The 27099-nt window shown below is 31.7% G+C and overlaps 1 protein-coding gene and 1 long non-coding RNA gene across 3 annotated transcripts; one reads left to right on the plus strand and one right to left on the minus strand.

Annotated features, from left to right (window-relative positions):
- The first annotated feature begins 299 nt into the window (after window positions 1–299).
- LOC117128143 lies at window positions 300–4212 on the plus strand. The gene is made up of 3 exons (XR_004451339.1): window positions 300–1128; window positions 1203–1260; window positions 1343–4212. It is a non-coding gene; the product is annotated as an uncharacterized LOC117128143 (long non-coding RNA).
- Window positions 4213–14353: 10141 nt separating this feature from the next.
- LOC103833925 lies at window positions 14354–24255 on the minus strand. 2 transcript variants are annotated; one of them, XM_018653708.2, is made up of 8 exons: window positions 20677–24255; window positions 20359–20421; window positions 19638–20276; window positions 19338–19469; window positions 19105–19188; window positions 18920–18979; window positions 18740–18826; window positions 14354–18642 (listed from the first exon to the last, which is right to left on the minus strand). In XM_018653708.2, the coding sequence occupies exons 1-8, from the start codon at window positions 21001–21003 to the stop codon at window positions 18427–18429; spliced, it is 1608 nt and encodes a 535-aa protein (XP_018509224.1). In that variant the 5' UTR covers window positions 21004–24255; the 3' UTR covers window positions 14354–18426. The 2 variants fall into 2 exon arrangements, with proteins under 2 accessions (XP_018509224.1, XP_033136492.1); XM_033280601.1 differs by having other exon boundaries at window positions 18740–18979.
- Window positions 24256–27099: the final 2844 nt, after the last annotated feature.

The raw sequence follows: 27099 nt of genomic DNA on the forward strand, positions 1-27099 counted from the left end.
GAACTAATTGAGGAAACGGACCTCATAATTGGGATGAGGCACCTATGACACACAAGCATGCTTTCGAAGCATTAGACAAGACGTTGAAGGACATAATGTCTATGAAAAATCCACCCGCAAAAAATCAGCCTTTTGGCGGCAAAACAGTTATGTTAGGTGGTGATTTCAGACAGATCCTACCGGTCATTCCACAAGGTAGTAGAGTTGATACTGTATTAGCTTCGATAAGCCATTCAAATCTATGGATAGCTGCCACAAGTTCTCTTTGAAAAAAAAATATGCGAGTCAATCAGGATGAGAAAGAGTTTTCTGAGTGGCTTCTCAAGGTCGGGGAAGGTCATCTTGAAACAGGACAAGAATATGAGGATGATGGCTACCATGACCAATTCATAGATATCGATGAATCTTTGATTTGTCAGAGTATTGTTGACCCATTGGAAGGAGTTGTTGATGCCGCATATGGGGAAATCAACAAACCGATGAATTCCCAGACTTCCTATACAGATAAAGCTATCCTCACACCCCGTAATGAAACCGTCGATGAAATCAATGCTTACACCATCTCACGGACCGACGGGGTATCAAGGGATTACTTCAGCTCAGACAACTTTGAGTTATCAAATACTACATCAGATCAAAATGATACATTATACGCCGTTGAGTATCTCAATTCACTGGAATTCTCGGGTTTGCCTTCGCACAAAATAACTCTGAAAGTTGGTGCCCCAGTTAAAGGGTTATGCAATGGTACGCGAATGATCCTAACACATGTTGGCGATCGCGTTCTAAAGGCCAAAATTATCACTGGCTCCCACATTGGAAAAGAGGTTTAGATCTCAAGAATTGTGCTTTTATATGATGAAACAAAGTTACCGTTCACATTACGTCGGCGGCAATTTCCTATCAGATTGTGCTACGCAATGACAATCAACAAAAGCCAAGGCCAGAGTATAAAAGAGGTCATCTTATATCTGCCTAAACCGATCTCTCATGGTCAACTTTATGTGGCCCTCTCACGTGTCACAAGCAAAGCAGGATTAACGATCATCAAAACCAAAGATTCCCACCAGCTGAAAGTGAAGAACATAGTCTTCAAAGAAATATTCAAAGGCCTTTCTCCCGACAGAGGTAATTTTAAATAACTTAGTAGTTTTCACTCTCATCATTTTCAGAGGTCTTATGATAAAATATTATATCCACAGATTAACAATATCCAATAAAAAAGGGATTTACAAATAAGTTTTTCCACAGCTACGCCAGGTACAAATATTTTTATATAAATAGGAATACTATTATATTAACCATAATTTATGCTAACTAACTTATTCTTATCCAATTTCAGGCTATTTCTTTCTTATGACTTAAACACAGCTTCTGATCTGCGAAAGGCTTAATTTGTTTCTTACATTATTTACCTTACTTACGACTTCTTTAATTTTTTAAACAATTGCGTAAACTCGATATTCACCAATTTTTCAGACATTTTAGAACATACAATACAATGTTCCATTTCAAACAAATTATTGAAACTTATAATCAAAAATAAATTATCAACGTACTTTTCCGCACGTAGCGAGGAGAGAGGATCTAGTATAGATAAGAAAGGATAATTAGGTAGCATAAGTATATTCCTCTACTTAATATTTTCAACGAAAATATAATATTTGAAACTAATTAATTAAGATCTTTCGTATATTTAACACCAAAAATCGTTGAGTCTGAAAAGGGATGAAATATATCTTTTGAAAAATAGAATAAGTATATTCCTCTATTTAATATTTTTTGCAGCAATATGATGGTAATTATATGCCTTGTGAATCAGAGTAGGAAAAAATATTAAACTAAATAAGATCTATCATTTTCAGCTGAACAAATCGTTGAGGTTGTTTTCATTTAATATTTTGAGTGTGAAAAGGGAGAAATATTGAATCATTTGAGATCATCTCGTTACATGTTTCAAGATATTATGGAATTATTCCCTTAATTCACCTGCCAATAATTTTTAAATTCAATGTCAAGTGGAGAGATTTTGATATGTTTGTTTGTTTGAAATCATAATATAAATCATAAAAAAGAATCATAATATAAAATTTACAATATGATCTAAGATACATACTAAATGAAATGTGTTATATTGATATGATATTATGTGGAATTGATTTCATTTGTGGATATGATACTATTTGTAAAATACATACTTCAATTACATTTGAAAGATCTTATCAAAATTAGTTTTAGGGTTCAAGATTCATTACAACTGGTATTGTCTATGTTAAATATGGTTTACATTTTCTGGCTTGAGTAAAATGAACTGGCTTCCAAAAATACGGTGCCAAAGAGAAAAAAAGCTTATGTTCCTTTGATTCAATACATGAACTTAAAAGAACTTATTGTTGGTTCATTGGTTCATGAAATATTGTCAATTATTTAGTTTAACATATGAAGGGATACGTTATATGACACTAACGATACTAAATGTAAGATGGTCGTATAGTTAAATTTATATTATGTCAAAGTCACGAGATGTTTCAATAATAAGAGATGTATATAACCACAGGGTGGTGGGCTAGTGGTCTTGAGGTTGTTAACACACCAATACGGACCCGGGTTCGAATACCCCCTGTGGCCACGGAATGCTTTACGCCCTCCCCAAGTTTAAAGTTATCGCGGCGTTGGTGCCGGGTCCTTGGGTAATGGGTATAAGTGCCGGCTGGTTCCGGGCCAGGGGGATTAGATGGTTGGCAATCGGAAACCATGTGCGGATTACGGGCCTTTGGGCAAACGGAAACCATGTGCGGATTACGGGTCACCTTTGAACCTCCTGTTAAAAAAAATAATAATAATAATAAGAGATGTATATATTAAATATGGTTATTAATGAATATGTATATAACGTTAATGTTGGTTTATAAGAAAAAGGCAAAACATGAAATTTAAATATAATAACTTTAATATATTTTATTGTTATTTCATTTTTTATTAAAACATTAATAAGCTTTTTAACATAAATTTCCGTTATACAAAAACACTTAAATAATAAAAAGGTAAATATATATATATATATATAATAGAAATTATATAGATTATATATATAAACAATTTTTTATTCTTTGTATTCATTAAAAACATAAACAAAAAAGAAATATATATGAGCTTTAAGATATACTTTACAAAATAAATTGAAAAATAAAATAATATAGATATCCCTATTCAAAATAATAATTTTATTATAAATATATTTTATATAAAATGACTAAAAATAATTTTGACGACATAAAATTATTATATAATATATTTGTTTCAAAAACAAACAATTATATTTTGTGACTATGTTAAGGTATTTAAAACCAAATACATATATTAAAATGTAAGGCTAATAAACGAGAAAAAATAATATTTTTACGATGAATATTAGTTTGACTAAATGATTATAACTTTTAATAAGAAAAGAGGTATCATATAATATCATATTTATATTTATTTTATAACTATTAACTTAAAACTGAATAAAAAATCAAATAATGTTAGAATGAAAAATTTATTATATTAAAACAGAAGTCACAACTTCTCTTCATGTGTGATTTTTTTAAAATGGACCTTCTCTAGAAAATTATATTTCATTTAATTCTAATTAACATAATGACATCATTAGGATATCACATCTTAAATAATTGACATATATAACAACTCACCTATAAAATTGTCTTATTTTTTAATTATAAAAATATATTGAGAAAAAAAATTTACAAAATCATATTAGATATTTTAAATATTATTATAAAATGAATCATTGATTAATTTCGTGATTAGTACTCTAATATTATTATAAATTAATGTTAGTTAAGATTTTATTAAAAAATAAAAAAATTGTATACTATTTTCTTCAAATTTCTAATTATAGTCTATATTATCTATTAAAATAGAAGTAATGAATTCTTTCATGTATTGTTTTATAATTTGGACCATCCTTTAATTTTTTATTAAATATATTTTATTAAGACTAATAATATATAGAATCTTTGAACTACGTTAATCACAATATCTTTTGATATCTTTTCATTTTAAATATAAATATATATTTTAAAAGTTCTAACAAGTCTGTTTAAAAGATTTTAACAAAATCTTAATTTTCAAAAATTATATGTAAATATTTTCATTAATTTCGAAATTAGTTATGAAATAATATCATACATTTATATATGTTATAATATTCAAATATAAATTCTATCATTTTATCAATTATATAATCATAATCAATCATTTAAAGAAAAAAATATTAATTATTATTTTGTGCTAAATATGATTAAATTATATTAAATTACTAATTTTATATATTTTATTTTTTGTAAGTATTTATATTCGAAATGTAATATGTAGGTAACACATGTTAATATTAGAAAACTATATAATACACGTATATAAATTAACATGTATTTCATCAAAGTTAATAATACAAATCATTTATGTATGATATCTTTTTATTTTAAATATAAATATAAATAAATATATACATATATATATATATAATTGTTTTAACAAATCTTTTGAAAATATTATAACATTATGTTAATTTTCAAAAATTTTATGTGAATATTTCAACTAATTTCGTAATTAGCAATGAACTATTATTATGCATTTATATATATATATATATTTAGTTATCATTTATAAAATAAAAAATTACCTTTTTTATCATTTTATAATAATAATAGTTCATATTAAATGAGATTATTATATTGAACTAAATATGATGACATTATATTAAATTGATAAATTTGTAAAAACAGTTTTATAAATATAAAATATTTATGCTAAAAATATAATACGATGGTATAACGATTTAACATTCAAAAACTATATAATAAATGTATAAAAATCGACATATTTTTGACTTTTGTATATATAATAATATATTACCTGAAAGAAATAAATGTAAAAATATTGCTAATAGAAAACTTAGTTTGAAGGTTGGTGGGTCAAAACTGAATATAAATTAAATATAAAAATAATATTTAATATGTTTTTAATGCATATATTAATTTGTTAAATAAATATATATACCATAAATGATGTAAACAAATATTTATGTATATAAAATGAAAAAAACACTCGCACGGTTGTGCGGGGCGAAATCTAGTAAACTTATTAATATTGTTTGATCTGAACTGAATATAAGCAACTGATGGGGTGAAAGCTTATGAGTTTTTGGTGTAACTATCTTATGAATCAATAATCAATACTAACAATATTCTTATTTTAGTCTTATTGTAATAAAATCTTTTAATTTATTTAGAAAAAAATAGAACCCAATATACCAAAATATAATAATCAAACTAATCAAAATATGAAGAATCAAATCAACCAATTGTTATGATTTAATTTTTTCCTTAAATGTGCGTGAATTCTTACAATATTAAAAGTTATGTTTTTAATGGAATCGTGAATTAATATTTTTTCCTAATTTTTCTGAATATATGAAATATACAAATTTTGCAAAATATATGTGCAAATTAAAGTTTATACCCGTGCATGAGCACGGAAAAATCATCTAATATATATATATATATATATATATATATATCATAAACACTAATCTTTAAACTAAATTTCAATTACTATAAATTAGTCTTAAACAAAAAAATTAATTTTTCAATAATTAATCTCAAATCTTAAATCTGTAAACCAAATACTGTACAACAAACCCTTAACTCTAAACCTAATCCTATACTCCAAAATTAACCTTACACCCCAAATCTAAACCTAAACACCTCTAACATTTTCAAAGTTAAACACCAAATCTTAAACATACATTTTACAAATTTATCTTTTAAAAATTTAGTCTCAAATATTAAACAGTTATACAAATATTTAGAATCATTTATCTATATATGTATTTAAAATTTTTAAAATAATATTAATATTTGGTTAATAATATTGTCAAAAAATTAGATGGTATAGGATTAATAGTGGCAAAATATGAAGTTCCCTCCATAAGATTTTAGCTCAAAAATTTGGCTCCATAGTTTTGGCTCTACCTTGAAAAGTAAGAAATTTTTTTGTTGGTCAATTCATGTATACATGGATTAGTCTCTCTCTCTTTCCTTTGTTTCCTTTTGTCTTCTTCTTCACTTTTCACACATCTCTCTCTCTATCTTGCTCCAAAAAAAACACATCTCTCTCTCGCTCTTGTATCTTTCTTTCTTCTTCTTCTTCTTCTAACTGTAACTCATCAATCTTCACAGATCTTTCTCATTCTTATTCCTTTTGAAACCAAATCAATTTTCACATATCTCTCTCTCTCGTTCTCCTTCCTCATTCGTCTTCTTCCTCTAACGACGACGTCGACGATGAATGGTAAAGACGGTGTTTACGACGGTGGATGGAGAAGATGTAACAGCCAAGACGAAGCTTATGTTTATAGGGTTTGAGTTTTTTAGGTTTGGTTTGATTAGGTTTAGCTAGCGAGCATGACGGAGTGTGGTTGTGTAGAAAGCGTGACAGAGCATGGTGGGCGAGACCGGGGAGGAGGAAGACAGATGAGCACGGTGGCGGCAGAGGTATTTCGGGTTTATATTGTTTTATATCTATGATTTTTTTATTTGCAAGTATATATGTATAATTTGTTTGTATATATAAATAACAAATATGCATATTTGATTTATTTTGCATTTTATTTAATTAATAAACAAATCTGGTTTTTATTTCTGTTTTATTTTTTAAATTTAAATTTAGCGACTAAATTACGACTACATTTAAACAGTCGCAATTTAGTGGTAATTCAGTCGCTAAATTTAGCGACTAAACTACAACTACATTTAAACAGTCGCAATTTAGTGGTAATTCAGTCGCAAATTTAGCGACTGTTCTATGACCATGTAACAGTAGTCGCAAATTAGTGGTAAAGCAGTTACAAAATGATGACTAATTTTTGACTAATATTTTTTGCAACATGATGATTTGCGACTGCATGCATCAGTTGCAAATCAGTCGTAAACTTACGTATTACGACTGATTTGCTACTGATTTTTCAGTCGAAATTGCTTGTTTTCTTGTAGTTGGTGAGACTGTTTCGCTGCATCCGAAACAGAATCATGAACTTAGAATTCTGCACTATATTCGCGAGACACTTACTTTAAAACTAGAAGACTAAGAGAGATTTTTTTGCTGGACGTTTCAGTGTTTTTTTTTCTGTATGTCTAGAATGAAAAGACTATGTGTCTATTTATATGGGTATGAGTTACTTGATCACCAACAAATAATCTGAGGAAAAAGTAAAAAATATTCATGAATAGAAATATACCATAATTATTATAGAAATATCTCATAATTTATTGAGAAGTATTTCATTATTATTTGGATGCAACTTTACATTTATCCAAGAACATTTTAGGAAATATTCTACAACAATTTGGATGCACTCTTTACATTTCTCTAAAATAATAAATGAAACCATCCATAATTTTTTGAGCATAATTTTTTAAGATTTATTATTTTTTTATAAATTCAGATACTCATATTTCTTCACAATAAACAGATTTTTTACATAGCTCATTAGGCTTATATAAATTTTATTCACACTTATTCATTTTTTTACTCAGCCCGTTACGCTTATAAAAAGTTAGTTCCAACATAAATTTCACTTGAACTCGAAGCAAAGCATGAAACCACCTCCGAATAAGAAAAACTGAGCATATCTAACGAAGAGAGAAAACAAAACCTCTCAATCAAATGGTATATTTATCTTGGTGAAACTACTACACTACACATCAAAATCACCTTTACAAAATGTAAATTGCCATAGTGAAGATAAGAGATCGATCCGTAGATCAAACACAAAAAACAAAAAAAATTATCTCATCCCGTGTAAAAGATTGTAGTCGGTGAACATGGGATTGAGAGAAATATTATCTCTCAAAGGGAGAGAGAGATCCTATGTGTTTCCCTTTTTCATTTGGTAGTCATGTTTATTGTAACATTTGTTTGGAATAGCTGTAGGCAAGTTCGATCCCTTATATATTATTTGAGAAACATTACAACATTTGAGATATTCATTTGTCATCACTGCAATCATTCATAAAATCATTAGACAAATAAGTTGGTCTAGCTAATTTTATAATATTTTTTATTAAACTAAACATAAATTAATTATTAATATTCTTCATTCTTCCTTAAAAAAATAACGGAATTACCTAATGTGGCAAAAATATATATGAAAATAAATGATTTTGAATAATAAAGATTTCATAAAAATTAGTGTATCTTCTGTCATTTTTTAATTTTAAATTATTAAAATAAATTAAAAACCACATTAACCATATAATAAAAATTCAGATTTTTTCCGTATATGTTATGTTTAAATTTTTTTAAAAACGACTATAAATTATTAAAAGTCTCAAATTAAACGACTATAACTAGAAGAGGGGAACAACGAGATTGTTGCTGATAATATGGATTTAGATGGGGAACAGGATAATGTTTTAGGGCTTGAGGGGGAATTGTTGAGGGTAGTGATGATGGTTTTCTGGATTTGTCTGAGGGAGAAGTGGAAGTAAGCAACGGGCAGGTTCAGGAAGAACTGAAGGAGGGCAAGGACGATGTTGGCAACAATGTGGATTTAGTTGGCAAGCATAAGGCTCCTGGTGAAGTGGATAAGAAAAAGGGGGTGCGTAAAGGTCTGTTTAAGCCATCAGCTGGCGCAGGGGCTTCTTCCAAGGCGCGTATGGTCCAAGCTATCATTTCTACTCGCAAGCGTGCAACTACCAACACCAAATCAGCAGGCCGCCCAGGTGAGGGAGCGAAGCAGCATGAGGAGAAGGGTTCTTCAAACCCAAATCCCACCGCATCTAAGCCTTAGTTTATGATGATACAAGCCTCAGGAGCGGTCTGTGAGCAAGGAATACTCTCTGGTGTTACTTTTGTTTCTTTTTTCGGTTATTTGCTATTAAGCTCTATGAGCATAGTTTCTTTTTATGTGTTTGAATTTGATTTGAGTATGGCTTTTTAGAGGAATTTGTCAGATCGTCTTATAAGATCGTGATATGGAATAAAATGGTTTCTTTGGTTTATTGGTTTTGTCTTGGATTTCTGGTTGTGTTGCATGGTTTACAACGTCGAGCTCTCGTATACGTTAGGATATGTGGTGACTTTCAAGTATCGAGGGGTCATGTTTTGCTGAGAAGGCACAAGACATGGTTACTCACGTGTTTGGCCCCTTTAAGCCAAACACAGTGGCGGCTGCAGCCCTTTGACTTATGTATTGGTGTGGAGTATGGGTGCAAGGATGTTTCGTTTGGAATAATTTGTTTTGTCTCTAATGAGATGATATTATTGAACATGGTTGATATAGAAGGGGCTCAATGGTTTTTGTTATGGATTGGTTCTTCTTACCAAGGAAAAAATATGTACAAGCTTTTGATGCTGGCGTTGTGGATGTTAATTTTGATATTAAAGTTTGGTCCTAGGGGGCTATTTATACGATCAGATGTGGAAAATACTGAGGTTTTAAGGCATTCGCTTCTCTTGTGTTATTATCGGATTATATGGCAACAAGGTGGTTTGAGGTTACATAAATTGTTTGATGACACAAGGTTTATGGTGGTTTTGAGAAGGAAAAAGGATAAATATAATCCTGTTGCTGGGTACGGGTGGTGCATAAACATATCCATAACGTATTATGGATGGACAGGGCCTCGTTACGCCCATATGACTAGCTCGGCCGAGGTTCTTACACGGTTTTTTTATGAAAGTGCTAAGTTGGAATTGTAGAGGTGCGGGAAGTAATTGGACAATAAGTTACCTAAGGGAAATTTGGCATAAGCATAAACCGGATTTTCTTTTTTTGTCGGAAACAAAACAAGATGTGGCTTTTCTGCAAAGATATCAAGCTCACTTCGGTTATGATAATTTGGTTACAGTGGATCCGATTGGTACAAGAGGAGGTCTGGCTTTATTTTATAATAATGAATTTCAAGTAAAGGTTTTATATACTAGCAATAGGATGATTGACGTGGAAGCGGTGGCCTTAGGGAAACAAGTTTTTATGACCTTTGTATATGGGAATCCGGTACAACAGTTGCGAGATCATGTATGGGAACGCTTAACCAGGTATGGTTTGGCACGGTCGGAGCCGTGGTTTATAATTGGGGATTTAAATGAAATTACCGGAAATCATGAAAAGGAAGGAGGAACGATAAGGAGTCCAGCATCTATTGTATCCTTTAATAATATGATCAGGGATGCGGGACTACTGCAATTTCCGGCCAAAGGAAACCGGATGTCTTGGCAAGGACGAAGAAATAAAGGAATAGTCAAGTGTCGTTTGGATCGAGCACTGGCTAATGAAGATTGGCATACACTTTTCCCTTGTTCCTACACAGAATATTTAGGAATGGTGAGTTCTGATCATAGACCAGTGGTGGCGTTTCTGGATAATAAAATACAGAGAAGACGGGGACAATTCCGTTTTGATAAAAGATGGCTAGGGCAGGAAGGTTTACTGGATTCAATTGAGAGGGGTTGGAGAGAATTGTCGGCGGAGAATTCCGGGGCTTTTGTATCAAAAATAATTAATTGTCGGCATGAGATTTCCACATGGAGAAAAAATAATCCACCATATGGCAAGGAAAAAATTAGTGAGCTGCAACAAGCGTTGGAGGAGGTCCAAAATGATATTAATAGATCCCAGGAGGATATATTGGATGTCTCAAGGAAACTGCAGGAAGCGTATAAAGACGAGGAAGAGTATTGGCAACAGAAAAGTCGTAATATGTGGCACACTGCAGGGGATTTGAATACAAAGTTCTATCATGCCCTGACAAAACAACGTCGGGCTCGTAATAGAATTGTTGGTCTTTATGATACGAATGGTGATTGGATTATTGAGGAACAAGGGGTAGAGAAGGTAGCAGTAGATTATTTTGGAGATTTGTTCCAGACTACTTCTCCTACGGAGTTTGATGATTTTTTGGATGAGATTAATCCCACGATTACTCCACAGATGAATCAGAGGTTAGTCCGGCTGGCAACTGAGGAGGAAGTACGTCAAGCTTTGTTTATGATGCATCCAGAAAAAGCTCCAGGACCGGATGGGATGACGGCTCTCTTCTTTCAGCACTCTTGGCATATAATAAAAACGGATCTCCTGGAAATGGTTAATGATTTTTTATCATCAGGGATTCTGGACCAAAGGTTAAATATGACGAATATTTGCTTGATACCTAAAACAGAGAGACCTACGAGAATGACTGAACTCCGACCCATCAGTTTATGTAACGTAGGTTATAAGATTATTTCAAAGGTATTGTGCCAACGGTTGAAGGTGTGTCTTCCATCTCTTATTTTGGAAACACAATCGGCTTTCGTGCCGGGAAGATTGATATCAGACAATATACTTATAGCTCAGGAGATGTTCCATGGGTTTTGATCACCATTGGATCAAATTGATGATGGAATGTATTTCCTCAGTACAGTATAGAGTTTTACTAAATGGGCAACCGAAGGGAAATATAATTCCACAGCGGGGTCTTCGGCAGGGAGATCCTCTTTCTCCTTATCTATTTATTATGTGTACGGAGGCGCTGGTTGCGAATATTAAAAAGGCGGAGAGGGATAAACTTCTGACGGGTGTAAAAGTAGCCAGGGCTTGTCCACCGATATCCCATCTACTTTTTGCAGATGATAGTCTCTTCTTCTGTAAAGTAAACAATGAGGAATGTCAGACTATTCTTCGGATTCTGAAGGATTATGAACTGGTATCAGGTCAGCAGATAAATTTTGATAAATCTTCGATCCAGTTTGGACATAAGGTTGAGGATGGCTTAAGGCAGGAATTAAGAGATGTTTTGGGTATACAGAATTTAGGTGGTATGGGCTCATATTTGGGTATCCCTGAAAGTTTAGGAGGGTCAAAAGTACAAGTCTTTGGTTTTGTTCAAGAGAGATTGAATAACAGGGTTAACGGATGGACTTTCAAATTTTTTACTAAAGGGGGTAAAGAGGTGATTATAAAATCAGTGGTAACGGCACTGCCGAATCATGTAATGGGATGCTATCGTATCCCGAAAACGGTGATGAAAAAACTGACAAGTGCAGTGGCACGATTTTGGTGGAGTCCTGGGGGTAGTACTAGAGGCATGCATTGGAAGTCATGGGACAAGCTGTGTTTGCCTAAGACTGAAGGAGGTTTGGGCTTTAAGGACCTCACAGATTTTAACACGGCTATGCTTGGGAAACAACTATGGAGATTAATTCAGAAACCGGACACTTTATTTGCCCGAGTTTTCAAGGGACGGTATTTCAGGAATGCGTCACCCCTGGAACCAATTCGATCTTACGCGTCATCTTATGGCTGGCGTAGTATTATCTCAGCTAGATCTCTGGTTAGCAAAGGACTAATCAAAAGGGTGGGATCAGGATCTTCCATCTCAGTATGGAACGATCCTTGGCTCCCATCCACCCGCCCGAGACCAGCAAATAAAAATCAACACAACCTTTACCCGGATCTTACAGTGGATTCACTTATTGATGAAACATCAAGAACATGGAATTCTCAGGTTATTAGGACTTTGGTGGACCCGAACGATATCCAGTTAATTGAAAGTATACCTCTAAGCCGGTTTCGGATGGCAGATCGGGACGGGTGGCATTTCACACATAATGGACGATATACGGTTAAATCAGGTTATGAGGTGGAGCGGGTGTATCCAGATAAAGTTAGGACACTCCCAGAGTTTGGTCCATCAGTTTCTTTATTGAAAGCATTCTGCTGGAAAGTGCGATGCCCACCTAAGTTAAAACATTTTCTTTGGCAACTCGTAACAGGTTGCATAGCGGTTAAGAAGAATCTACGTTCAAGAGGAATCCAAGGGGATACTATATGTGTACGGTGTGGGGCCCCTGAGGAATCCATAAATCATGTTTTCTTTGAATGTCCCCCAGCAATCCAGGTCTGGGCTCTCTCACGGATTCCATCTAACCCGGATTTTTTTCCCATGCAATCAATTTTTGCAAATATGGATCATTTATTTTGGAGGGTGGATCCAGCAATAGAGGATCACCATTTTGCATGGATTCTATGGTATATTTGGAAAGGGAGAAATAGTAAAGTTTTTAGCAATTTGGATATTGACCCTCGAGATACTCTTAAGTTGGCGGAAACAGAGTCCGCCTTATGGGCTGAGGCGCAGATTAATCATGCACAAAGCACTGATCAGGCCCGTTCGGTAGTAACTGAGACGGTTCCAATTATTCCTGGTCGGTGGTGCTTTACGGATGGATCCTGGAAGGAAAATGATAGGTTTTCAGGACAAGGATGGTGCAGCACCCTCGACGGTTCTGATAATTTATTGGGAGCAAGGAACACTAGAGTGAGTCAATCACCACTTCATTCGGAGATAGAGGCACTCATTTGGGCGATGGAATATATGAGGAACTTAAGACAGTTTACTGTCACTTTTGCGACGGATTGTTCTCAGTTGGTGAAGATGGTTTCTGAACCCGAGAAATGGCCCGCATTCGCAAGTTATCTGGAAGATATAAAGATCCTGAAAGGTAGTTTCCACAGCTCAGAGCTCATCCATATATCAAGGACGCAAAATTCAAGGGCGGATAGTCTAGCACGTAGTGCAAGAAGACAACCCTCGTTCGTAGTCCATATGGATACAGAGCTACCAGTTTGGTTCACGGAGTCTATATGAGTCTGTTTTTGTTGCTGACAAAAAAAAAAAAAAAAATTTTTGTGCTCCATGATTTAAAAATTTTTTTTTTTTTTAAAAACAGACATTTACAGACTCATGTAGACTCTGTAAACCAATGTGGTAACTCTGCGTCTATATGCACGACGAAAGACGGTTGTTTCCGAGCACTACGTGCCAAGCTATCCACCCTTAGGTTCTCCGTCCTAGAAACATGAACAATATCTGAGTTGACGAAACTGCGTCGCAAAAGCTTAATATCTTCCAGATAGCTTTCAAATGCTCGCCATTCCTCTGGTTTCAAATTTTTTTTATGAAAAGATACAAATGATTACAAAATCATATAAGTAGTAAGTCTCATTTAATAAATATTAAGGTTAAAAGTACATAAATATTTTAACTTTAAAATTTGCGTTTAAAACTTTTTTTTGATAAAAACTTTTAACAAATAGTGACAAGTTAATATTTAAATTTCAAACAGTGCATTGAATTTGTTTTTAAAGTTATTAAATAATAATACTATTAAACATCTTATAAATAAAATTTTGTTATCAATGATTTAAAGTTATTGTTATTAAAAATACAAATGATCAAAAGGCCGTATGAATAGAAAGCATTATTTTATATATATATATCAATATTAAAAATATACTATATATTTATGTTAATATTATTTAAATTTGATTATATTTCATATACAATTAAAAACTGATTGTTTGGATTAATAAAATTTATTTCTGTGTTGGCACCAATTTAATTATATATGTAATAGTTACTAATTTTTTAATTATATAATATCTATTTATTATTTCATAATATGTAAGAAAACATATACTACATAAAATTATATATATATATTTACAATGTTCATTATGTGCAAGGCACATATTTAAACTAGTTAGAAAGTAATAAAAAATATGGGAAAATTTGAGGTTTACCTTATTTTTGTACCACAATTCACGTTTATCTTCATTAAAGAGATATTTTCGCAAATACCTTATTCATTAAAGAGTCAAAAGACAATTGTACCCTTTCATTATAGATATAAATATAAATAATTATTAAAATATATAACAAAAAATGAAAATATTTTATTTTTTAATATATAACAAAAATGAATTATGTGTTGGCACCAATTCACGTTTTTCTTTTGATTTTTTTTTTGGAATTCTGTTTTTCATATTTTATTTTTGAAATTAAAAAAATTATTTTTGAAACTATTTTATAATTTTTACTTTAAATTTTAAGTATTTATTTATATATTTATTAAGTGAGGAATACAAGAGCGAGTCAGTCTCCACTTCACTCGGAGATAGATGTTCTCATTTAGGCAATGAAATGCATGAGGAATGTATGACAGTTTAGTGTTACATTTCCAACGGATTGTTCTCAGTCGGTGAAGATGATTTCAGAACAAAAAAAATTGTTAGCCTTTGCAAGTTATTTGGAAGACATAAAGATCCTCAAGAGAAGTTTCAACAGCTCAGAGCTCATTCATATACCATGGACGCATAATTCAAGGACGGACAGTTTCGTACGCAGTGCAAGAAAGCAACCGTCGTTTGTTTTCCATATGGATGCAGAGTTACCATTTTGGTTTGCAAAGTCTATATGAATCGGTTTAAGTTGCTGACAAAAAAAAAATTATAAAAAGCCTAAACTCTACCCTCCAAAACCGCACCCCTCAAATCTAAACTCTAAGTTTTAATTAGCTAACCTAGGTTTTTTTGAAACACCCTAAGGTTATAAGTGTTTATTTCCCTTTTTAAAATTAATAATAAATATGATTAAAATAAACATGAAAAATGGTATTAGAAATATTGTAGTTTAGGTAGTTTCTCCTAAAATTTCCTAATTACTAATATTTTATTTTCACTATCCCCTCTTATTTCCCCCTTTTATAATACTCTTTTCATTTTCATTTTTTTATTTATTATAATTTTAAAAATATTTTTGGGTCATACCATTTTTTGTCCAATTTTTTTCTTAAGTAACCTTTTTTGGAAATTTGCTGTGTTTAACACCTAAAAACAATTAAGTTTCACTATCTAACCATATGCTGTTAAGTGTTAGAATATATACATATTATCAGACAAAGACAAAAGTGCCATTAGTGATGCTTACTCGCAGTTGTGATTTTTGAAAGAATAAAACAAAACGAGAGAGAGTCCTGAGGCTGGGGGTGAGAAACGAGATTTGATAAAAAGAGGAAAAGTAGATCAATTAAAGAATAATGGTTATGTGAAAAGAGGAAAATTGGATGAATTAAATGAGATTTGATAAAAAGAAAAACGAAAAGTGAAAAGTCCACCACATTTGTTGTTTTTCTTATATACATTTTGCTTATACTATTCTATGCAATAATGTGTCAATTTGTAATATGCACTATTGTAATATGTACAAAGTTTTTTTCTAACAACCACCATGAAATCGTTTATAGGATATTATAAATATTGTATTATACTATTTTATTTTGACATAGTATAGTATATTACAACGTGTAGTCATTTTTTGTTTCTTTTTTTTTTGTTTCTTTGTTTTCCTCTTCATTCTCCTCTTTCTATTGTTTTTCTTTTGTCATGTAATGGTTATTGTGTTCTATTCACTACATTACTGTAATATATCTTTTTGCAGTGTTTAACATATGTTGTAAATCTTCTCATCCTTGTATTGCATGCACCTTGCCAACATGCCAACTTCATACAAATATGTAACACCACACATTCTATTTTATACAAATGTAGGATGAAAATATTATGTGTAAAAATATGTTGGAGGTGCGTGTTAACCCACTTTCATGCGCATGTAAAAAGAATATTGTCCAATTTTGGACAAAATTGTCACATCCTTCCAATATTTTAATAAATTTTTTCACCAATTTATCTCCTCATTATATTCATCCAGCTAGTTCACCCTATTTTTTGTAGACCCATTTCTTTTCTTTTTGGGATAAATTGTTCTGTAAATCCATTTTTATAATTTTAAATTAAATTAATTTTTGTTTTCAATTTATACTATTATTAAATTCGAAATGTATAAAAGTTTAACATAAATTATTTTCTTGCTTATTTTAATGTTTATAATCACATTAATATATGTATTTTTATTATTTTAATTTCTAAATATGTATTTATTTTAAAATTGTGTATTTTGTTAAAGTATTAAAATTTTATGTATATTAGAATTGTAGATAGAGAAGATTTTATTTTAAATTCTTTTATTAAAATACCTAATTTTGATGCATTTAATGTTAGTTCACACATTTTTTTATTCGCTGGGTCCCTTCCGAATATACCATAGAATCCATGTAAAATAATTGTCATCTATAAGGGCTGCAATTCTCAGAAATAGTAAGCCATCTATAAGGAAAATCGTCCAATTCCTACGTCAATGGGAAACCGTTCCCGATCAGTACATAAACACATCACATGTGCGAAAATATACATCAACTAGTAAAAAAATTCAATTTCTATACATGAATTTTCAAAATTTGTGGTTTAACATACATTGACTTAATTTCTGTTAGTCAAATGCTACGAAAGATGAGTTGTTGTTAACTGATAACAGGAAATCGATCAATTTCTACATCAATAGGGGTCAACGATCCTGATCAATGCATAAAAACTTCACTTGTGCGAAACATAAATCAACTAGTACAAAATTTAAATTCAATACATAAACTTACAAAATCTGTTTTTAACATGCATCAATCTAACTTCTACTAGTCAAACATTATCTAAGATAAACTGTCTATCACATGTTGATTTTTTTTTTTTTTTTTGTCAACGAAAAAAAAAAAAAAAAAAAAAAACGATTTCATTCTCATGTAATTCATTAGTTAGTTTTCTCTGTTTTAGGTTCTTTGCTGAAAAAGTCATAGAACAAAACGTTAAAGAGAAAAACTAACTAATGAGTTACACGAAAAAAAATTGTTTGGCATAAATGATTTTTTTTCTGTCAATTACCACGTAATACGATTTAATTACCACATAATACAGTAAAAACCTCACTTAATCAACACGTGACAAACAATTTTATCTTCGAAAATGTTTGAATAGTGGAAATTATATCAATGTATGTTAAAACCATATTATAATTTTATAATTTAAATAGCAAAGATTATTTTATAATTTTATAATTTATATATATATGAATAAACTGAGAAGAATATGAAAGATCATTTGTCATTTTTATCATAAAATGTATAAAATATAATAAAATAATATAATCAATAAATTTTATAATAATAATATTTTTAAATTAAGTTTAAAGTATATTCAAAACACCAAACATGAACCAATAAATTGTAGGCAGAATCTAAGAAACTATGCTTCAGATTTCCTCATTACAAGATAAAACTATTATTGAAAAGTAGAAGAGTAAAAACACTGATTATATCTGTGTACTGAGAGATTAGATAGTAGCACAGAATTACCAAATCTCGAATCCGCAAAAGGTACAAACTCTATAATGGGAATTTTCTAAAATCGAAAGAGCCAAAACTTCTGAAGTTTAGTTTTAATATAATAATAATAAATAAAAATAATATATATATTCCAAATTCTGCTGTACTGGTAATGAAATCAAAATCCATTGATAACTGATAAATAAGCTTTACCTTGATTAAATAACTAAAATGTTAATCAAATGTTAAATTTTAACCAAGTTCAATTTAATACCCAAAGTCTAAACATAAGGTAGAAGGCTTTGAACCCTAAACATTCTCTCCTTTTTTTTACTTGGTGGCTTCAGGATTGTTGTCAGCATTAAAGTCATTGGTTGTCTTCAACGATTCTTCTGTTGCGTTCTTCCCAGCTCCATGAGGACTGGTTAAATTCTTCTCAACGTCTGCAGTCTTAGTGCCTTGGGCAGGTTGTTCAGTGTCTTTAGTCTGAGTGGATACCTCATCCCTTGAGGCATACCATGAATGTCCACAGGCAATACACTCCAGCTAGATGCATAAAACAAAATCAGTGTGTGAATATTATGATCAAAGAATATGCACAGAAAAGAGAAGAAGAAGATCTTAATATGGAAAGCACAAGAACCTGATAGCGATCTCCACGCCCAGCTTGAATGATATCCTTCAGGCCAACTTTAATATCACTGCATCTCGAGCATCGTACATCGGTCATCTGCATCCAAAGCCAATACATGACATGGTCAAAGACATTCTCGAACTGAAATCCAAGAAACTGGATAAAACTGACTGTCAGAAATGAACAAACCTGCATCCGTACCGCATCATCAGGCTCGTTCTTCTCTGTTTCCTCATCAGTTAGACCCTCCTGAATCCCATAAAACCAAATCTTATTTGTTTAACATGTAAGAAATAATCATTACTATTTGCGCATTATAGAACAAATTCAGATTAATCTTTATACAAGTTATGTAATATAAAAAATTTCCTAACCTTTAACTCAGTGGGTGACATTTTCAAAATCTTTGCAGGTTCTAACTCCCCATTGAGCAGTCGTTTAGCCAGCAGTGCAGTGTTCTACAGACAAAAAAAAAAGGAATTACTGTGCAAATCATCATAAGGCATTTCAAAATTTAGCAGGTCATATCAGAATGTGACATAAATTCATAGATCAACTATTATGAATAAGGAGCATATATGCACAAACAATCAATGCAGATTCTAACCTTGAGATTGAATGCCAACGCCCTAATCCTTTGATTGTATTTAGAATAATCCGATGCAAGAGATACATGTAAAGCCAACTCAAGAGCACAAACCCGAGGAACAGCATCATTCGGCCAGAGAAAACTCTCATTCTGTCAAGCAGTTTAAACAAAGGGTTATTCCAGCAACTAATGAATTCTTGATAGATTTCAGATTATCAGAATGTTATTTGGTAAAATTTTTGGCAGGAACAAATATGAAAGGTGAGTGTATGAAAAGAGAGACTTTGATCAAAAGGATAGAAAAGTATAGTTTAAGACCTTTAACGGATTATCGTGAGATCCACTTTCAGCCTGTTCAAGATGGGATCCAGCTGAACCCAACTTTCTTTCATCACCAGCGTTGGAGCATATGTTTTGGACTGCTTTCAGAAGCTTCGCCAAACATTTGTTACGATGAGCATCACCTGTAAGTGAATCAAACTTGCGTAGGATAGAATGATACTCATCTTCCTCCTTTCTAACATCAGCAGGAGGTATGTTTACTTTCCGGGAAGATCTTTTAGCCTTCTCTACATGTTCCTCAGTTTCAAGGTCAGGAAGATCACCCAGTCTCGACATTGACTTTTCCACAAGGAGGTCAATTTCACGTTGTTTTGAAACTTCATAAACCTTATCAGTCAATTCCCACAGCGTCTTTTCATCGGTATCATACACCTTTCGCACGATAAAACCAGGGTTATCTCTGCGTTTCGGAAGTTGCTTATGAGCTGGGATAAAATACACCACACATCTATGCATCACAGATTCTGCGGGGGCCTCATCAAAATGGAAACTGTAGAACAGTTCTCGTGTATCATTTGCTTCCCAGTTTCCACCACCCTTTTTCTTTGCTTCTTCTCGACGATAAAACCACTGTCCCAGAATCATCATGCGTCCATCTTTTTTTTGGGTAATATCCTACCACAAAAAAAGAACTTAAGTCTTACTTGGAAGAACTGGTAAGCATATATAAAACATTCGGCAGCACGTACACAAGTACCTTGATAATGGCAACATAAAGCTTTAGACTATTGTCTTCTTGATACAAGAGCACCGAATCCTCCTGTGCAAGAATTAAATGAATGTCAGAGATGCAAATGGCCTCTAAGCATTCAGGTGCAAAGGGGAATGATGATGTAATAAGAAAAACACCCAGTCTCTAAACCAAATAAAAAGAGCAGCTATGACTAATAAATTCTCACACAGAAATCAAAGTTCGTTCAAAACCCTAGATTCAACGATGCAATAACCAACAAGTAATTAAACAAGGTGCACTCGAAACCCATAATAATGCATCAATCTAGTCAACACAACTCACCAGCTGGTATCTGTTACCGCCGTGCTCGAACTGCCTGTAATGGGTTCTTCTCCCTTTGCCTTTACCACTAACTTTAACCGGCTCACCAACCGGTTTCGCCCCATGGAGCTTCTCTCCTCCTTCCTTCTCATCCTCGTCATTTTTCTCCTTCTCTTCCTCGTCGCCGTCAGACTCTTCGTACAGCCTCACCATCTTACGGTTCCTCCTCTTTCGCTCCATTGTTTCCTCAAGTCTCCTTGAGTTCTGTCCCTGAGACCTCGTCTCCCGTACAATTTTCTCTTCGTCGTCACCCGAGGACACCTGAGCGGACCTCCGAGACCACACCATCTTTCTTCCTCCACCCTGTGTAAATAAGAGAATGTAGAAAATTATTTAGATATGATAGAACGTGTAGTATGTATATTCACACACCTTCGAAATGAACGTAATCTTTTATCTCACCACTTCTCAAAACTAGAATCTTATATAGAGAGATTACTTTCTTTACTTTTGGGGTTTACAAAGAGATTCCATATGTATATATATAGATAGATAGACCCTGGGTAAAAAAATACTATTTACTACCTTGCCATTTTAAGTAGAAAATTATTTTATTTCTGATTTTTCTTTGACTATTTTTATGCAAAAAATTAATGATTGGGATAGTGAAAAAAATGTTTAAAGAGATTTTAGGTATGGAAAAAATATTGAAACTATAAAAATAAAATCCATGTATTGACATGTGTGTTATCTCATTTTAATTTATGTTATATTCAGCTAAAGTAAACCTATACTTTATAGTTGATTTCTTTTAGTCAATATATTGGAATAGTTATGTTTTAATTAATAATAAATTATAAATCAAATAATATCATTAACTCTGATCTTTGTTTCGATAAGTTTCAAAATGAAATTATATATATAAATTTTTATGTTTGATGAAACTTAATTGAAAATTTTATGTATTTCTTTTTAGACAAAATTATTTAAATTAAGTTATCGATTTACTAAAAGAGATAGCTAAAGTGTAATTGAACTCAAAATATTTGAATAATTCGTAACATGGTAATAATTTTTTTAAATTAATTAAAATAATATTTTGGTACAAATATAAATTTATTTCCAAAAATTGGTCGACTTTATCATATAGGATGCTTATTAACAAAAATTAGAGTGGTCAAATTTATCATTTAGGAAATATTATAAATTAAAAAATGGTCCAGTTTATTATTTAGAAAATCTTATTAATCAAATAAAATTGGTCAAAATAGTAAATAAGATGGTCAATTTTATCATTTATGATATCTTATAAATAAAATTAAAATTGGGAAAGCAGTAAAAATAAAAGGTAATCAGTGAACACATATGTTTGTGCATAGAGATTAGTATTGTAGTTGTTGTAGGATTAAGTTTCTTGTATAAACTTGAATCAATACTTTTGTATTTTTCAAAATAGAAAGGTAATCAGCAATATATAGTTCAATGGTTTCTGCTAGTTTAATAGTTTTCTCAATTATACATAAATTATATTAATAGATTATGACCCAAAAAATTATTAAAAATTTTGAAATAAAAAAAAATTACTACTAAGTTACAACATAGAATTTATGGCCAGAGAACCCTTTCAAACAAATTGAAATCGATTTGAATGAGACCAATCAATCCTTTATGGTATTATGTTTAGTTTTTGTGTCTTTTACAGCATTAAAACATCCTTAGTTTTTTAATGTTTATCCATTACAACATCCTTAGACATTTTGACAACCACTTAGAAACCAATTCAACTTTTACGAAGAAAAGGAACATCTTTAAATATTCTTGGATTAGTATTATTAATATGTTTAATGTTTATGTCTCTAGCTGTAAGAATGTGTGCTTGAAGATATACATATTTTGGTCTTTTTTTTACTCAAATTACCTTCTGATAACAAGTATATACAATATGGTAAATATTTTTGGCATCAACCGTTTTACACTTAAGTGAAAGTTTGAGTTTAACTGTCCAAAGTGAAACAGCATGAAACCTAAAATTATATTTATTGATTTATTTAATTTTGTAAATATATAATATCATAAAAATAATTAAATTACCTAACAAATAGTACTATCAGATTATTTTTAGATATTTTAGATATTTAAAAAATTATTTAAAGATGTGTGAAAATTTATATATGAAAATAAATGAAAATATAATTTCTTAAAATCTATGCACTTCTTAGATTAAAAAAGGCATTCTTAGATATTCTAACAACCTCTTTAAACCAATGAATTTTTTCATGTTTATTTGTCTTTTACAAAGATCTTTGATGAATTTTTTTTAAAAATGAATCTTTTTCTTTCCTAATCATTTGGTGATTGTTGTGATGTTTTTGTGCTGTTATTATGGTTGTGATTTACAATTCTCCACAATTTTTTATATACAAGACTAATGATTGCAATGTTTGACAGTCAAACATTCCAACGCTAATTTAGTGGCTCCAAAGGTTACCACAAAAAGTTGCAATGACTCATTACCAAATGTTATAACAAATTTGTGGTTGTTGTGATTTTTTTATGCTGTTATTCTAGTTGTGATTCACAATTGTCCACAATTTCTTATAATATTTTGAGTAAAAAAAGTATTCTTCTACATTTTTTTCTATAATAGAGAAACAATATTGTATAAGCTTACATTGAAGCAAATACACATCTATAATATAAAACATTTATTTCAAAGAAAAAATATTAAAAAAAAAAAGGTTGGATTGGAGATGTTCTAACATAAAAGGTTGCAATGGTTCATCACCAAATGTAATTTGATTTTATTTGATTTTATGTAGTTAAATATGTATTATTTCATTTATAATGATATAATAATTTTGAATATTTACTTTGATTAAAAAATTAACTATTATAATTTTATTTAATAAAATATTTATATTTTAACATTAGTAAGAGAGTTTACACTTTTATTATTAATAACATAAGTTATTAAAATAAAATAGTATCTTTTATTATTAATTTAATTATTTAAATTAATTAATATGAAGCAGAACCATATTTTGTATTTGGTTAAATATATTTACAGTAGAAAATATATGAATTAATAAAAAAGCTTTATGTCAGCGGTTGAAAATCTGTCTACCCGCCCTCATATCAGAAACTCAATCAGCTTTTGTGCCAGGACAGTGGATTTCGGATAATATCTTTATAGCTCATGAAATGTTTCATGGATTACGGACTAATAAGGCATGTCAAGGAAAATATATGGCGATTAAAACGGACATGAGTAAAGTGTATAATAGAGTGGAATGAGATTTCATCAAGGCTCTGAGACAGAAGATGGGCTTTGATTTTCATTGGATTACTTTAATGATGGAGTGTATATCATCGGTACAATATCGGGTTCTACTAAATGGTCAACCACGGTGCCTTATTACTCCACATAGGGACTTACGACAAGGAGATCCTTTATCACCTTATTAATTTATTTATTTATTTTGTGTACTGAGGCTTTAATTGTAAATATTAAAAAGGCGGAGAGAGAACGACACCTAACGGGGATGAAGGTAGCTAGAGCATGTCCATCGATATCTCATTTGCTATTTACGGACGATAGTCTTTTCTTTTGTAAGGCTCAAAGGAAGAATGTCAAACTATTCTCAAGATATTGAAGGAATATGAGGTAGTATCCGGTCAACTTATAAATTTTGATAAGTTCTCCATTCAATTTGGGCACAAAATTGAGGAACCGTTTAAACAGGAGTTGCGAGATATTTTAGGAATCAAGAATATTGGAGGCATAGGATCTTATCTAGGTCTTCCAGAAAGTTTGGGGGGATCCAAAATACAAGCTTTTAGCTTTGTGCAAGACCGGCTAAATAATAGAGTTAATGGCTGGACATTTAAATTTTTCACAAAAGGAGGAAAGGAAGTAATTATAAAATCAGTGGTTACGGCATTACCAAATCATGTCTTGTCTTGCTATCGTTTACCTAAGGCAACCGCAAAAAAACTGACAAGCGCGGTTGCACAATTCTGGTGGAGTCCAGGGAGAAACACAAGAGGCATGCACTGGAAATCATGGGATAAAATATGTGTAAATAAGGAGGACGGAGGTTTAGGATTTAATGATATCACTGATTTCAATACGGTGATGCTTGGTAAACAGTTATGGCGCCTGATAGAGAAGCCAAATACTTTATTTGCTCGAGTTTTCAAAGGTTGGTATTACAGGAACGCCTCACCCCTGGAACCGATTCGTTCATATTATTTTTCATATGGCTGGTGGAGTATTGTTTCTGCTAGATCTCTGGTTATCAAATGACTAATTAAAAGGGTGGGATCAGGATCATCTATATCTGTATGGAATGGCCCATGGCTCCCAACCACTCGCCCGAGACCAGCAAATAAAAATCAACACAATTTTTACCCAAACCTAACAGTGGATTCTCTTATTGATTCTACTTCGCGAACCTGGAACTCCTAGGCACTCCGGGCTTTGATGGATCCCCAGGATGTGAAAATTATAAAAAGCATACCACTGAGTAGAACCCAGATGATAGACAGGAATGGCTGGCATTTCACAAATAATGGAAAGTATACGGTTAAATCAGGATATCAGATAGAACGGGTCTACCTAGATAGGAAAAGACCACCTTTACTGTTTTGACCTACAGTTGATGCATTGAAGGCGTTCTGTTGGAAAATACGGTGCCCCCCCAAAAATTAATCATTTTCTATGGCAATTAGTGACAGGGTGTATAGCAGTAAAGAAGAATCTAAAGCGCGAGGGATACAAGGGGATATATGTTGTGCACGATGTGGAGCGGTTGAGGAATCGATCAACCATGTGTTTTTTGAATGTCCTCCAGCATTTCAGGTTTGGGCTCTCTCCAAGATAACATCAAACCCAACTATTTTCCCCACAAGCTCCCTTTTCACAAATGTGGATCATCTCTTTTGGCGAGTCTTCCCGCATATGGAGGATCATCAGTTTGCGTGGATACTATGTATATCTGGAAAGGAAGAAATAGTAAAGTTTTTAGTAATTTGGATATAGATCCTCGAGATATGCTCAAATTGGCAGAAACTTAGTCAACACTCTGGGCTGAGGCACATGTACTACAGGAAAACAAGAGAGTATTACCAGTCGAGCCTACAACCCTTCCATTGATCCCAGGAAGATAGTGCTTCACAGATGGCTCTTGGAAGAAAAATGATACTTTCTCAGGACAAGGTTGGCTCAGTACTTTAGAAGGTTTTGATGGGCTGTTGGGGGTGAGGAATGTCCGGGCTTGTCTCACTCCTCTGCATGCGGAGATAGAAGCTCTATTATGGGTAATGGAATGTATGCAAAACTTACGTCAATTTCAGGTTACATTTGCAACAAATTGTTCTTAATTGGCGAAGATGGTTTCAGAACCAGAAGAATGGCCAGCAAAATGCAAATTATTTGGAAGATATCAAGACCCAGAGAAAAATTTTCATTAGATCAGAGATCACCTATGTACCAAGGACGCAAAACTCAAAGGCGGATAGTCTAGCACGCAGTGTTAGTAAACAACCGTGTTTCGTCGTTCACATGGATCAGGATCTTCTGGTGTAGTTCACAGAGTTAGTATGAGTCTGTAATTGATGACAAAAAAAAAGATTTGTAGAAAAAAGGAAGAGAGAGATAAGAAGAAAAAGTAGGAGAGTGGAAGGTTTTTTGGATAGCTAGTGAATTTGTGTGTTTTTATGTGGTTAGTAAGCCTAATTTCCTTTAATAAAAGCTATAAATTAATAAATGGAGTTTTTTTCAAATATGACTCAAAAATTGAAGCCAAACACAAAAATGATCCATGCTTTTTTTGAAATTTTCATTTGCCCCTAAAAGTTTGAGTTATTCATGAAAATGCCATTATTTTTTTATTTTTTTTTTGAAAATGAGTATTTTACTCATTCATCCTCATTTTTCTCATTTATTCACAATATTTTTATTGTCATCAAAATACCAACCACCATGAACAACCAATTCCAAAATCTAAACGCACCTTAAATCAACATATACATATACATCTTCATATACTCATTTTTTACACACATAAACCATTTCCCTTTCACTTTATCACTTATTTCATCCAAAAATCTCAACTTTTTTTATTCAAAAACTATAAGCTTATTAGAGTTACTCAAGTTCGTGATTCATGGTCAAGAACGAGTGAGTAACTTCTATTAAGAAGTTATGTGTGCTTGTAAAAGCTAAACATGAATTTCACCAAATCTAAAAATGATATTTGAATTTTTTTTCGTATCTGTTTTGCGAAGAAAACTTCTCTAGAAGTCAATACATAGGTTAGTTTTTCAGTTTACTTTTTGTGAGTTTTTTTAGAGAAGACTTCTCTATCTAGCTTTTATTTGTCAAGAAAAAATAAATTAGTTTTGCAATTGACCAAAATTTGTCAAAATTTTGACTTTTATAGA

Source organism: Brassica rapa, chromosome A09, assembly GCF_000309985.2.
Source record: "Brassica rapa cultivar Chiifu-401-42 chromosome A09, CAAS_Brap_v3.01, whole genome shotgun sequence".
NCBI classification, from domain to species: Eukaryota; Viridiplantae; Streptophyta; class Magnoliopsida; order Brassicales; family Brassicaceae; genus Brassica; species Brassica rapa.